The sequence below is a fragment of the Chaetura pelagica genome, unplaced genomic scaffold (assembly GCF_000747805.2).
Source record: "Chaetura pelagica isolate M959 unplaced genomic scaffold, ChaPel_1.0 scaffold40, whole genome shotgun sequence".
NCBI classification, from domain to species: domain Eukaryota; kingdom Metazoa; phylum Chordata; class Aves; order Apodiformes; family Apodidae; genus Chaetura; species Chaetura pelagica.
Window position 1 is genome coordinate 2,866,201 of NW_009952160.1, and position 13,348 is coordinate 2,879,548.

The 13,348-nt window shown below is 36.8% G+C and overlaps 1 protein-coding gene across 1 annotated transcript in view; it reads left to right on the forward strand.

Moving 5' to 3' along the window:
• WDR36 (WD repeat domain 36) overlaps positions 1-12,477 on the forward strand; it is a 27,064-nt gene extending 14,587 nt beyond the window's left edge. Inside the window, exons 12-22 of the mRNA XM_010007216.1 lie at positions 1,039-1,153; positions 2,422-2,587; positions 2,868-2,976; positions 3,746-3,825; positions 5,261-5,368; positions 6,509-6,606; positions 7,792-7,934; positions 8,565-8,681; positions 8,917-8,998; positions 10,827-11,014; positions 12,228-12,477. Coding sequence (XP_010005518.1) covers positions 1,039-1,153; positions 2,422-2,587; positions 2,868-2,976; positions 3,746-3,825; positions 5,261-5,368; positions 6,509-6,606; positions 7,792-7,934; positions 8,565-8,681; positions 8,917-8,998; positions 10,827-11,014; positions 12,228-12,377 — 1,356 coding nt within the window. The 3' untranslated portion in view covers positions 12,378-12,477. The remainder of the gene's footprint in view (positions 1-1,038; positions 1,154-2,421; positions 2,588-2,867; positions 2,977-3,745; positions 3,826-5,260; positions 5,369-6,508; positions 6,607-7,791; positions 7,935-8,564; positions 8,682-8,916; positions 8,999-10,826; positions 11,015-12,227) is intronic.
• The last annotated feature ends 871 nt before the right edge of the window (positions 12,478-13,348 follow it).

Genomic DNA, 13,348 nt, shown 5'->3' on the forward strand with positions numbered 1-13,348 from the left:
CTGTTGTATCTTGTGCTAAATTGTTTTTCTGATCATAGCATCATACAATGGCTTCAGTTGGAAGGGACATTAAAGATCATCTAGTTCCAACTGCTCTGCCATGGGGGACACCTCATACTAAACAGGTTGCTCAAAGGCCCGTACAACATGGCCTTGAACACTGCCAGGGATGGGGCATCCACAGCTTTTCTGGGCAACCTGTGCTGGTGTCTCACCACTCTCACAGTGAAGAATTCCTTCCTAATGTCTAACCTAAATCTCCCCTCTTCCAGTTTAAAGCCATTACCCCTTGTCCTATACTACAAGCCCTTGTCAAAAGCCCCTCCCCAGCTTTCCTGTGCTGAAACGCTGCTATAAGGTCTCCTTGAAGCCTTCTCTTCTCCAGGCTGAACAACCCCAACTTTCTCAGTCTGTTTTGAGAGGAGGGGTGGCCAGCCCTATCATCATCTTCCTGGCCCTCCTCTGGACTCATTCCAGTAGCCACAGAATGGGATAGTTAAATGGTAGGCAAGGTCAGTTCCATTGTAAATACGTCGGGTTTTTTAACTGCTAGATTTTTTTTTGCTGGATCATTCCAAAGATGTCTGGACCATTGTTTCTTTGTTTGTTACTAGTCAACTCTGTGTGAACTTACCCTACTTTGGGATGCCACTCGCAGTATGGTAATTGAAAGAGGCGTGCAGTCAACATGCATGGACTTGATCTTGGGGACTGAATTTATGTATGTCGTGTTTATATAGGTTAATAATTGAGGTTAAAGTGTTGATATTATTAGATATGGCTTATGATGGCTGTCACTAGGTCAGTATTTCATAATCCTTCAGAAGTATACACTGTCATATTTATTACCTGTTGACTGCTTAAGAGGTCTTCTCCCTCTTACAATCTGTTGTTTGTTCTGTGCAGTTTTCTTTGAAGAAGTCAAACAAAAACATACAAGAATTTTCTATTCCTGATATGTATCTTCTAACAACTTGGCTAGTTACACACTTTAAGAATTGTTTTCATAGGTGTTTGTTTTTTTTCCCCTCTTGAAAGGCAGTTGACATTACCTCATGTGGGAACTTTGCTGTAATTGGGCTGTCAGTTGGACAGGTAGATCTCTATAACATGCAGTCTGGCATTCACAGAGGGTGTTATGGAAAAGAAAGAGGTAAGAATTGCTATATATTTAATGTACTGTCTCTTAACAGAACAGAAGAACCTGGTGTTTTGCCATCTAGGAAATGTAACATAGGTTCTGAACTGAATTGGAAAATCTCCATTTCTCTAATTACCCTACCTTGTTCTATGTTGCACTGTAATCAGAAGTAATTTGAAATCTACTCTGAAGGACAGGATTTCTGCTAGTTTTAATGGCTTTGATGGTAGCATACATTTGGTTTTAATTAGCACAAAATTGTTAGTTACCAAAGTAGTTAGAACTAAGGTGAGATCCTCTGGCCTCAGACCTTCCTGAGTTAATCAGATTTACAGTATTTGGCTTCGTGTTATGGGGTTGTGTCTCTGAGATAAATTTTCCCATCTCTTTTGTCCTCCTGGCTTAAAAATGAAAGAATACATACATTGGAAACTGAAATCCTAAGCAAGTATAGTTTTTGCATATTCTACTCTTTTCAATTACCCAACTGCAAACTCAGGACTTAGTGTACATGGCAGTGTTCAGACTTCTCCTGTAGTGGTTGTGTACATATATATTTTGTGGTATCTCTCCTCATGTATGTTTGCTGTTGCTGTATAAGTCTACTGTTGATAATAGGGCTCTTGAGGTCTGTTGTGTTTTTTTTCATGTTAGAAATAAGAAAAGAGTCCTGATGAACCCTTAAACCTTACTGGGTTACTAAAAGCCTCATCTAGCATAGCAAACATGTAGTGGTCTCCTGATAGTACAATTGCTTGATAGTGGGATGAATTTTGTGAGTTTGATTACTGATCAGTAGACCATGGCATACATCAAGAAATAAAATTGGTCCAGAAGCAGAGGAGCTTTGCCTTATCTTTACACTGCAGTGTAAAGTAGCCTGGGAAAGCTCTCAGATTTTGTGCCAGAACTGAAGCTGTAAATTTTGTCTGGTGTGGTCAGTCCCCCTGGAGGCATTCCATAAATGATTTTAAAAGTCACACATCTCACATTTGAAAAACGCTGCCACAAACTGAAAACACAAATCAATGCTAATATCCAGCTTCAAGTACTGACAACTTCTCTACTGTATTTTAGGTGGTTACTTCAAAGCAATTTATTTTCTGTACTGGTAAAAGAACTATTTGAGCAGTCTTGTCAGGTGGCTTTAGAATTGTTTGTCACATGCCTAGCGCTCGCTTAGTGTAGTTGGAAGACATACAGGATAGTGTTTGGCATTCTGCAAATTTCTATGGTATGTTTAAATTCTGAAATAGAACTTTCTTTTCCCTTATTTGCAGCACATGAGGGTGCCATTAGAGGGGTAGCAGTGGATGGATTAAATCAGCTGGTAATCACAGCTGGTAGTGAAGGATTAATTAAATTTTGGAAATTCAAAACTAAAGAACTAGTTTACTCCACTGAGCTTTCTTCTTCTCCCAGTGGAATTCTGCTTCACAGAGACAGGTAAGAAACTGAAGCTATTTCACGTGCATATGGTTTTGGTGTAAGTAGCATAGCAACCAAATATTGTAATAACATTTACATTTCTAATGCTGTCAAATACAGCTGATGACTAGTCTACACAAATAAATGACTACAAGACATTTTATTAGACTGAAGAAATGTAGTACTGTTTATCTGATATTATCTCGGGATAGATGATTTATTGAGCAATATTAGGATGTTGTTTTTTGTTTTTGTATCTTGAGTATTCATTATCACATGTGCTAATGATTCTTGGCAGTGGTATCCTGGGAGTTTCCTTTGATGACTTCAGTGTTAGTGTTTTGGATATAGAAACCAGGAAGATTGTCAGGACATTCTCGGGACACTATGGACAGATTAATGACATGGTAATTGTTAAATTACTTTCTGTAACAGGTGATATATACAAATGCCTATTTTGTTTTAAAGATGGTGGATTTCTCTGCATGCCTTAAGTCACTAAATATTATGTTCATGGGTGAGCAGTAGAGTTGTAGTTCAGCTCTGTAGTGGTTTTGGCCACATTAGTTTTCAAGTTAAAATGTATAGTGTTCAAATGGTCATGTATTTTTACTGTGGTTTGTGATTTTACTGTAGGTTTGCAGCAAGCTATTTACACATTTAACAAAGCATTAGGAATAATAAAAACCACACTGAGGAGCAAAGTTGCACAATAATCTCAACTGTATTTATAGTTAAGATGAGCCACATCAATGAAATGTGTAACCATATCTGAGGTTATGCAATGCATTGGTTATTTTACATCTTGTGTAATAGTGCTTTGTAGTTTTCATTGAAATAGTTTTTAGCTTTTTATTTAAATCTGAGTGCTAGTAAGAAAATCTCCCTCTACCTCTCCTCCTCAGTGATTTTCATCATTAACATAAAAACAGAGGACTAAAGTGCTTTTACTAAGAGCCAGATGTATCCTGTGCCTTACATATAAACTTGTTCTAAAGTAGCTTCCATTTTTGTCCTTTTCTCCCTTTCAATAAAGTAAAGTTTTGCTTTATGGCCAGACCATCTCTTATCACCATCTGGGTCTTAAGAATAATCTAATACTGAACTGTGTAAAACAGGACCTCCTGTAGGGACTGACTAGTCAGTTATACCATTACATTGACTATTTTGTTTTAGACTTTCAGTCCTGATGGTCGCTGGCTAATAACTTCATCAATGGACTGTACCATTAAGACTTGGGACCTTCCCTCTGGATGGTGAGTTAGTTTAAAAACATAGCAGAAATTTATTTTAGTTCCCTTTCTGTCTATTAAGTGGCACATTTAAGTGCCAAAAAGCTTTCTGGCTTGATTATCTGGCACCAGCCTGTACGATGTGATGTTGAAAGTTGTGCATGGTGTAAGAACTCAGTATCCAGCATTTGAGTTTTTTGTGCAGTGATAGCAATATGTGCCTTTTTCTGGGTATACAGAGTAAAAATGTCTTGAAGATCTAATGATGAAACCCAGAGCTTTCATGTAGTGTGAATGAGTGTGAATATTTTGTGTGTCTGGAAGAAGCACTATAAGCTAAATGGCAAGAGATTGCTGAAGGTGAATTGCTTTTTGATACGCTGAAGTATTAACAGAATCATAGAATGGTTTGAGTTAGCAGTGACCTTCAAAGATCTAGTGTAACACCCCTGCCACGGACAGGGACATCTTTTACTAGACAGTGTTGCTCAAAGCCCCATCCAGCCTAGCTTTGTACACTCCAGGTGATGGGTTGTCCACAAGTTCTCTTGTCAACCTGTTCCAGTGTCTCAACCCCTTAATTGTAAAACATCCCATCATTGTATCCAAGCAAGGACACAGTTCAAAACCATTGTCCCTTTTCTTGTCACTACAGATGCTATTAGAAAGTCTCTCTCACTCTTCCTTACATGCCCTCTTTAAGTACTGAAAGGCCACAAGAAATCTCCCCAGAGCCTTCTCTTCTCCAGGCTGAGGTCAGACTAGCAGGCCTGTAGTTCCCCACATCCTCCTTCCAGCCTTTCTTGTAGAACTCCCCAGTTAACCAGGACTGCTGGTACATGGTGGAAAATGGCTTGATGAGCACTTCTGCCTGATCCCTCGGTAGCCTTGGATGGATCCCCTTGTATTTATGGAGCCAGTTGGGACATACGGTATTCTTGACATAGGCTAATGTTGAAACAAAAGTGTTGCAGATAATAAAGTTTTGCAGTGTACACTTCATTCTTTACTTTAGGAATATTAGGTCCTAGTGTTAAACTTATAAAGTATCTTCAGAGAGGGAATTGACAATTAAGGGCAGACCATTAAAGGTTGAAGTCAGAGCAGCAGAGCGTTGATTGGAAGCATGAAATGTACGGCCACTAAATTTTTAGTGTTTAGAATCAGGAGTTGAATGTGGACAGATGGTTCATAATTTTTTCCACAGAATCTGCATGTCTTAAGAATGTAGCATAAATGTACCAGCTTTACATGATTTTAGATAATTTTATAGAGATGAGTGGTGTACAGTGCTGTTCATTTGCTAGGTTTATGCCATATTTGAATACTTCTAGTACCCTAGTTTGTGTGCATACTTCAGTGTCCTGCTTGCATTCAGTCATATTTGCCTGGTAACCCAGATGTGCGTAGATATACAAGTTCATCCTGCTGAGCATTTCTTTGTGTTTTCTCTCCTTAGCCTTATAGATTGTTTTCTGGTAGACTCTGCAGCTGTGAGCCTTGCTATGTCTCCTACAGGAGATTTTCTAGCTACTACACATGTGGATGATCTTGGAATTTATTTATGGTGAGTATGTAATTTCTACACAGAACCGCAAAAGGTGAACCACTCCTTTAATCATCTTTATTGGAAATAGAGGATTGTTCTGCAGAAGTATCATTTCTGTGATTTTCTCTTGTTATAATTAAGACATGTATTCTGTATTGTTGTGATTTGTAAATCTCAAAATCTCTCACAGTTAAGATACTCTGAAAATTAAGCTATCTCTTTTTCTAAAAGTTTCTTTCTTACTCTAAATAATTACTGTTATGCCATTCCTAAAGTTTCTCTTTGACTGTTTTTTTTTTACCCCTTTTGAAATGTTAGTGCTCATACAGTATTCTGAAGGGCTTTTCTTCTTGTCCTGATATACCATGTTGTCTGATATTTTTAGTAGAATATGGAAGTTGTGATTATTTCTGTTTAGTAATGATAGATCAGCACAGATGTAAAATGTATTTTAGTTTAGCTTCTTCCTAATAAGGCCTTAAAGCAAATGACTGGGTAGGTCCAGTACTGAAGTAATACACCTTTTGAGTGATTTGGATATTTTTTTGTTTTGATGGATAGATAAATCTTTCAGGTTACATTCCTTACGTGTAGTTTTGCCTAAGGGTTGTTCAGTTGTTAGGCCTTTCTATGCTTAATAAAGGTGCTTCGTTGTGAGTAATGCGAAATGTTTTTACCTTGCCATGGCTTGTATTGGCAGAAAACATAATTTTCCAGAATGACTTACATGTATGTCCCAAACCTCAAGAAAATTTCCTAAATGTACTACTCTGAAATTCTGTGAAAGCAGGATTAATAATTTGTTTGCATGATATATTGTACATATTAAGTGCAAAGAAAGCGTTTGTAGGCAATTTTGCAATTTCAAGTAAATACAGTAATTGGCAGTTACTGGAGTAATTATACTTCATAATGTCATGTGTGTTAAACATTCTTGGCAATAATACTTCAATATAACTTTTGTGTTCCAGACTTTCTGATCATATGTACTCTGTGTTTCATTTCTTTTTTATGTGGTAGATGAAAAAAACTGATGTTGAATAGAACCTGGTGAATTGCCATAATGCAGTAGTATTAGGCTGCAGGAAAAAATACTTCAAAAATACTCGTTCCTGTTCAGCTGAAAATTGTTGTAAAAATGCCTTTCTTATTTTTTAGGTCAAACCGTTCTCTGTATTCACTTGTCTGTTTACGGCCCCTTCCAGCAGATTATGAGCCTTCATTGGTGACACGCCCCAGCACCTGCCCTGTGCAAGGTGATCTTCAGATTAAATAGTGTTTTAATTTTAGCTTGTTATCGTATTTCAAATAGAAGACGGTCTACTTCCTCAGTGAAAAATCATTGTCTCAGCATTTTTTCTCAGAACTGTTTCTGTTGCTTCTACCATTCGTGGCATACTTACTCATATGCTAATATTAAAATCTAGTCAGGTTTGTGTGTTCGGACTTTAAGAACTACATCGTGATGATCTCCACATATTCAAGGAGATTTTGTAGTTAGTAAAACATCTGTGCTATATGCTAGCCTTCTTAAAGCCCAGATTTGTGTGAATAACTTCTCTTTTGACATATGTGAGGCCAGTTTGAAATTAATGTAACTGTTTGGTGATGAGAAGGGGATTAATTCTTTGTGCCACGTCCCTTCAAGTTTTTTTTCTGCCTCCATGCCATGTTAGTTTCACTGCTGTATATTGTCTTGTTGGCAAGAGATCTGGGTTCAGCTGACATGCCATGTACCTGTGCTGGATTCCCAGTGAAAGAAAGGCCTAAATTGTATTTTTTAGTAGAAAATATTGTTCTTCTGAAGGCCTCTAGGTGGTGATCCTGTCTGCCTGAGTATAGCAGTGCCTACATTTAAATCTCCATCTGGAGGAGAAACATACCTAACTACCGACTGGATAGAAGAGTGAGGAACGTAGTTGATTATGACTATTTTATTACACTTGTGCTTATTTTAGGTACTTTAGGTAGACAGGATTTCACCCCAAAATTTGGAATGTTTTAGTCATATAAACGGATTCTGGCTGGATTATTTAACTCGTGTTCTGTCCTAAGCGTAGTTAAAGCTCCTGTTTAGATGCTCAGACCTATTAATAGTTTACATTTCTTTGTTGTTTTTAGACTTTTCTGTGACATTCATGGTTTCAGCCATTTTGCAAAAAAGTAGAGGTGTTTGGTCAAGACCACATAGGAAGTCTAGAGAAAACCTAGTGCCAGACTGCATGTCTTTTGATGCATGATGTTGTGCTTTAATGTTGAGATTTCTTTCATTTTTATGCACCACTTAAGTCATACCTATGAACAGGTTGTGAATATTGTGCATATTTAAATGCAAAGTTATTATGGATTTTTAACTCAACTAAGATTGCTGTATATAGATTTTAGAACAGGCAAAAAGTTTTTAAATGTAATCCATTTTTCTTACTCTGTTCTTTTAACAGATGTAGATGTGGCAGGAGATGAAGAAAAATGTGATGAAATGATAGAATATGTCTCACCTGAGCAGCTGGGAGAGCAGCTGGTGACCCTTTCCTGTTTACCAGAATCAAGATGGAAAAATCTCCTCAGTCTCGATGTTATCAAGGTTACTAGGCACACCATTGTTTATCTAATGTAGGATTTAGGTTGTATTTTTTAGGAAGGAGGTATTTGTTTTTCCTGTTTTTAAGACAGTTGTCCATTTTCTTGGGTGGTCAGGAGACCTTGAGAAGGAGGAATTGTTTCATAACTTTTGCCATTACTGTTTCTGCAGTGTGGGAAATACCTGTCTGAAGGCAGATACTTCCATGACAGTGCAGCTTATAAGTGCCTGTAAAGCTATTCGAGGTTATGGCTCTAAGTCACTTTTGGGCATTCCCATAAAAGGAAAAAGAGGGAACGTGCAAAAAGTAGTATACAGTCAGATACGTTTTCCCTTGTCCTGTGAGCTGCAGTTAACTAATCACAAGATTTGATCCCACTTTTCAAGTATTTTTCAAGATTTTGCAGTAGAAGACTGTATGATGCTTTTCACAATTTCTAGGATTTGAGAGGGGGCCGTTTTTCTTCTTGACTGTAGCTTCATATTTAGTGATGAACCACCTTACCTATATATTTAGTTTCAATTTAGTCCTCGTAGATTTTTGGTCTTTCAAAATTAAAACTCTTGACAAAGAAAATTGCCACATATTTGTATTACAATGGTGATGATTTTATTCAAATATCCAATTCACAGAAAAAAAATAAACCAAGAGAGCCACCAAAAGTTCCCAAGTCAGCCCCATTCTTCATTCCAACAGTTCCTGGTCTTATACCCCGATATGTTGCTCCAGAGGAAGAAAAGGATACACAGGTAAAAACAAGAATCAATATAATAATGTTTATCTAGTGTATTTTAAAATAACAAAATCTTAAATGCTTTTTATTGCTGAGTGCAATCATGCTGAAGACTTTAAAGTACCAGTTTTAACACATTTACTTTAATGATATCTTTCTTAAAGTCTTTTATTCTGTCAGTAGGAAAATAATCTGAGATGTAAAAATTAATTTGCATATTCATGTACACTCTCTTGTACTTTCATGATTAGTCAAAGTTAGTAAACCTTGGAGTATTGGCACAGAAGTCTGATTTCTACATTCATCTTGAAGAAGCCCTGAGCACTAATGAATGTAAGTTTACAAGACATTTCACTAAAAATGTAGATGCTAATAATATTTTTATACACTTGATTTCTAATACCAGAATTGTAACATGTATGAGGGGAAAAGAAAAATATAGTACAGAGGCAAAGGCAAAGACAATGACCTGTTATTATAAGGCTGATTAATACATACAGGTAACCCATCTGAATGAAAAATCCATTGGTACTCCAGCTTGCTTGCAGCATGGAGCCTAGTTCTGGCTAAAATCCATACAAAGTAAAGTGACATTCCTAAGATTGTTACACATTTTTTTTGAGATTGTGATCTTCTGACTTAGAAAAAGTGTTATGTATTATTTGTAGAGTAAGAAAGGAAGGGAATAATGTAGTAAGGAATAGTCTGGTAATCCACTAAAACATTTGGTGTGCAGAACTTCATTATCTATCACAAACAAGATGTGCTTTTATGTCATGTTTTTAGTATTTGAATTGATAGTATTGTGTTATGCTGCCTTGGAGCTGCTCAGGGTGAAACATCAGGTGAATATATTTAAACACTTAACCAAGGACCTGCAGGCTGGCTGTAACAGACAAGTGCACTCCATGCTGCATTACAGCAGGTGTCCATTTGGCCTCCCTCAGGTCACCTTTCTGCTGTAAAGCAGGTGTGCTTCAGGGTCTGTGCTGTAATCCCAATCCAGGGAGCTTGTTCCTGACTCAGGAAGATGACTAGGCTGTTCACATAAATAGTATACTAGAAGCCATCCTGGTTTAACATTGGGGTGGCAGGAGATTTTTGTGCCTCAGATCAGGACTATGGAACATAGTCTGAGCTGGTCACCTTTTCTATATTGTGTATGTACCAACTTCATAGTATGTTTCATTCTTGGTTTTTTAATGTCACAACACAGAAATTAGTTAATGCATTTGTTTAGTATTTTTAATATCACAATTACGTTTAAAACTAGCTAATGATTTTCATAGGGATCAAATACAGATGGAAATAGATTTTTACCACCAAGGAATATTAGCCAATGCCCAATACCAGTAGTTACCATGATACAAGAGCACAAGAAGTTGCTTTTCGTAGCAGCTTCTTAGCAAAAGAAATATTAATTATAAGATGTATTTTTAAATGTTTTAATCAACAACTGTGATTGCAATAGCACATATTTTTATTTTTGCATTTTTAAAGAAAATTGATGGAATTCTCAAAAATCAAATAGGATTTTAGAAATCCTGAAGAAGAACATTTATAAGAGGAGGGAAAAGTTTGTAAATTGCATGTATTTCTACCAGGGAAAAAGACTTCCCCCACAAGCCCCCAGGTCCCAGGAGAAGCAGGAGGAATTCAGCTAAGAAAAGTAGTAATTGCCTTAGAGGCACCAGATGATCCTCAGTTTAGCTTAACGTCGATAAGAGTAAACACAGTAAAGACTCCTCATAAAAGTAGTACGCTGTCTCTTCTAGGACAGTAATTGCTTTAAGTCCCAAGTGTGTATGTTCTTTTGGCAAGAGATGTAAAATGACAATATTGTGTGGCTAACAAGAATTTTTCTTCAGCTTAATGGGGGGGGGGAAAAGTGATACAAAGATGTTACTGATATCTTTTGAGATGAACTTAAAAATAAAATGCAACTACCTTATTAGAGATGTACCTCTCTAGTATGCAATGAGTCAGTAAATTAAACACAGAGTGGCATTTTGTGAGAAACAAAAAACTAAGGAAACAGTAGAAACTTGAAACAAACAGCCTCTGCTTACGCATTTTGCAATAACCATGTCCACATGAAGGATTTGCATTATTGCTTTCTGCAAATGTTACTGATAATGTATCCCTCAATGCTTTAACACAGATACAGCTCCACTTAGCTTACTGAAAAGCTTGGGACCATCGAATATTGAGATAGAGCTACGGGGCTTGGCCCCTGAAGGTGGTGGCTCGGTGGAGGTGATGCTGAGCTTTTTGAGAATGATTGGGATGATGCTCAACAAGAAGTACAACTTTGAACTTGCTCAGGCATACCTTGCACTATTTTTAAAGGTACTAATTTTTAAATAAAGTTTTATGGTAGTCCTGTTTTAAATTTGTGATTGTTCAGTATAAGGGTGTAAACTTGTCTACTCAAAAGAATGATCTTAATTGATTTTTGTTAGGGATGGTTTTAAAATAGCTAACTGAATGTGTTGGATAATTTGACAACTTGTCTGGTCACAGTTAAGAAAAACATGAAAAAAAAAAAAAGAAATACTTTGAAGAGGACCATGCGAGACAGATTTCAAGTATTCATTACTTAGAATTGGTTTTTTTTGTTTTAACTTACCTAACTTTTTAATGGTTGTTAATTGCAAAGCTAAGATATGCCGTGTCTTAAGTAAGAAAATAATTCAGTGCACAATATTTGGGGAAGTAAAATAGGCATTTTCTTGAACTTACAACTAGGCATTGCAAGCCTGACTCTTACTTTCCATGTCAGTTAGCTGTCCTTCTTCTCTTACCTGTTAAGCATCACAGAGCTAATGAAATTACTCCCAGATGTGTGTAAATTAGAAATTTATTGTGATAAGATACAGTAGCAGTTGCCCTTGTAGAGAAAGTGGTTCTGCAGAATATGGAAACTCTTCCAACATACAAATGCTTACCATGTCAAGATACTCTTGATTTATGAAACTGGGAAAGTTACAGTTTACTAGGAAGAAGTTGTGACAAACACTCAGACATATGTTAATACTGACTATTTGACTAAACATTTCTTAATAGCAGTATTGCAGGGACTGGTTTTTAAGATAAGAATGTAATGCTGGACAAAGACAACTTGCTCTTTTTGCTGGCATTCAACAGAATGCATGGGGGCAGGTTCCATGAGAACAAGTAGTGCAGACAAATAGAAGTAGATGTGTAGAGTGAAACAGGTAGGGTTGAAGTCTTTAAATTAATTCACTGGTGGCTTTTTATCATGTCTTTTTATTAGTAGTCTGGTACTGTGGATGGATATGATTAATAGCTGCAAATAGACCATCAGGGTCTCTTCCAAACTAAATAATTCTGTGATTCTCTGTGTTGATGTAAAATGGCTCTTAAAAAACTAGCAAAAGGAAAGCAGCATTAAATGAAGGAAATTAATTGAAGAAAATGAGTCCTTCTCTTACTTGGGACATTCCTGAAAGCAAAGTATTGGATTAGAATGAGGAAACTGCTATTTTAATTTTATTTATTATCTGTATTTGTTTCACTAACTGCTTATTTTTATTTTCAGCTACATCTTAAGATTCTGTCATCAGAGCCAAATCTATTGGAAGAAGTGTCCAGATTGTCAAAGCAACTTGAGGAAACTTGGGTTCATTTGCGGAGTCTCTTCAGTCAGAGTTTGTGTGTGCTGACTTATATGAAAAGTGCTTTACTTTAAAATATGTGAGGGTTTTGTCTGCATCAAATTCCCCTCGGAATAATATTACAATTTATTACCAAAATACTGGATTCCAAGAATTTTACTGGGACTTCTGATGATAGGTGTTATGCATCTATGTGTGGCAAAGTATCTTAGAATGTGCATAAATGAGTATTTTTATTCACTTCATTTGGAGCAAAAATGTATATGTGAAACTTAAATTTTCATTGAATTAGTTTGTACTGTCAATGAACAAACAGTTGTAATTAATGTAGCTACTTATCGAATGCTTTCATTACCAAAAATGTAAATCAGAATTAATTAATTACTTAAAAAAAACCCAACAAGTTGGAATGTAATTTCTGTCTAGGAGACCAAAAACTATGTTGTGCTTATTAAACAGTTACTGATACAAAAATGAGAGTCTGCATTATTAACAATTTATTAACATCAGTTTCAAGCCAAGTAGTATAAAAATAGCATTCCTCTGCAATCAGAGTGCTTTTGCTTTTTAATTTACTTAGATGTTATTTTTATTTATTGAGATTTAGGTTTCAAATAAGGTGGCTTGGTATTCTGGTTTAAATATTAAAGGTGTGAACTCACAAAAACCAGAGGACAGAATTGCTCTCTATTACCCCCTCCACCCTCCCAAGGGAAGATAGAAGTGGAATAAGGAAGAGAGACTTAAGCTTTAGAAATTGAAACTAGAAACAGATTTACTACAACATGAGGAAAAAGGGTAAAACGTGGGGAAAGAACAGGTAAGTATCTATATAAAAAACCCATCTTTAGGATGGCAGGGATATGGGAAAGGCAGGGATATGGGACAGGCAGGGCTGTTCCAGGGGAAGGTCCACGGCTCCTCCGAGCACCCAGTGCAGTTGGATTCTGGAGTGAGCACGTGGGAAACTGAAGGAACCAGCAGCAGCCCCGGCAGGGAGAAAGGAGCAGGAAGGGAGAGGGGCTGCATTCCAGCTCTTCTGGCT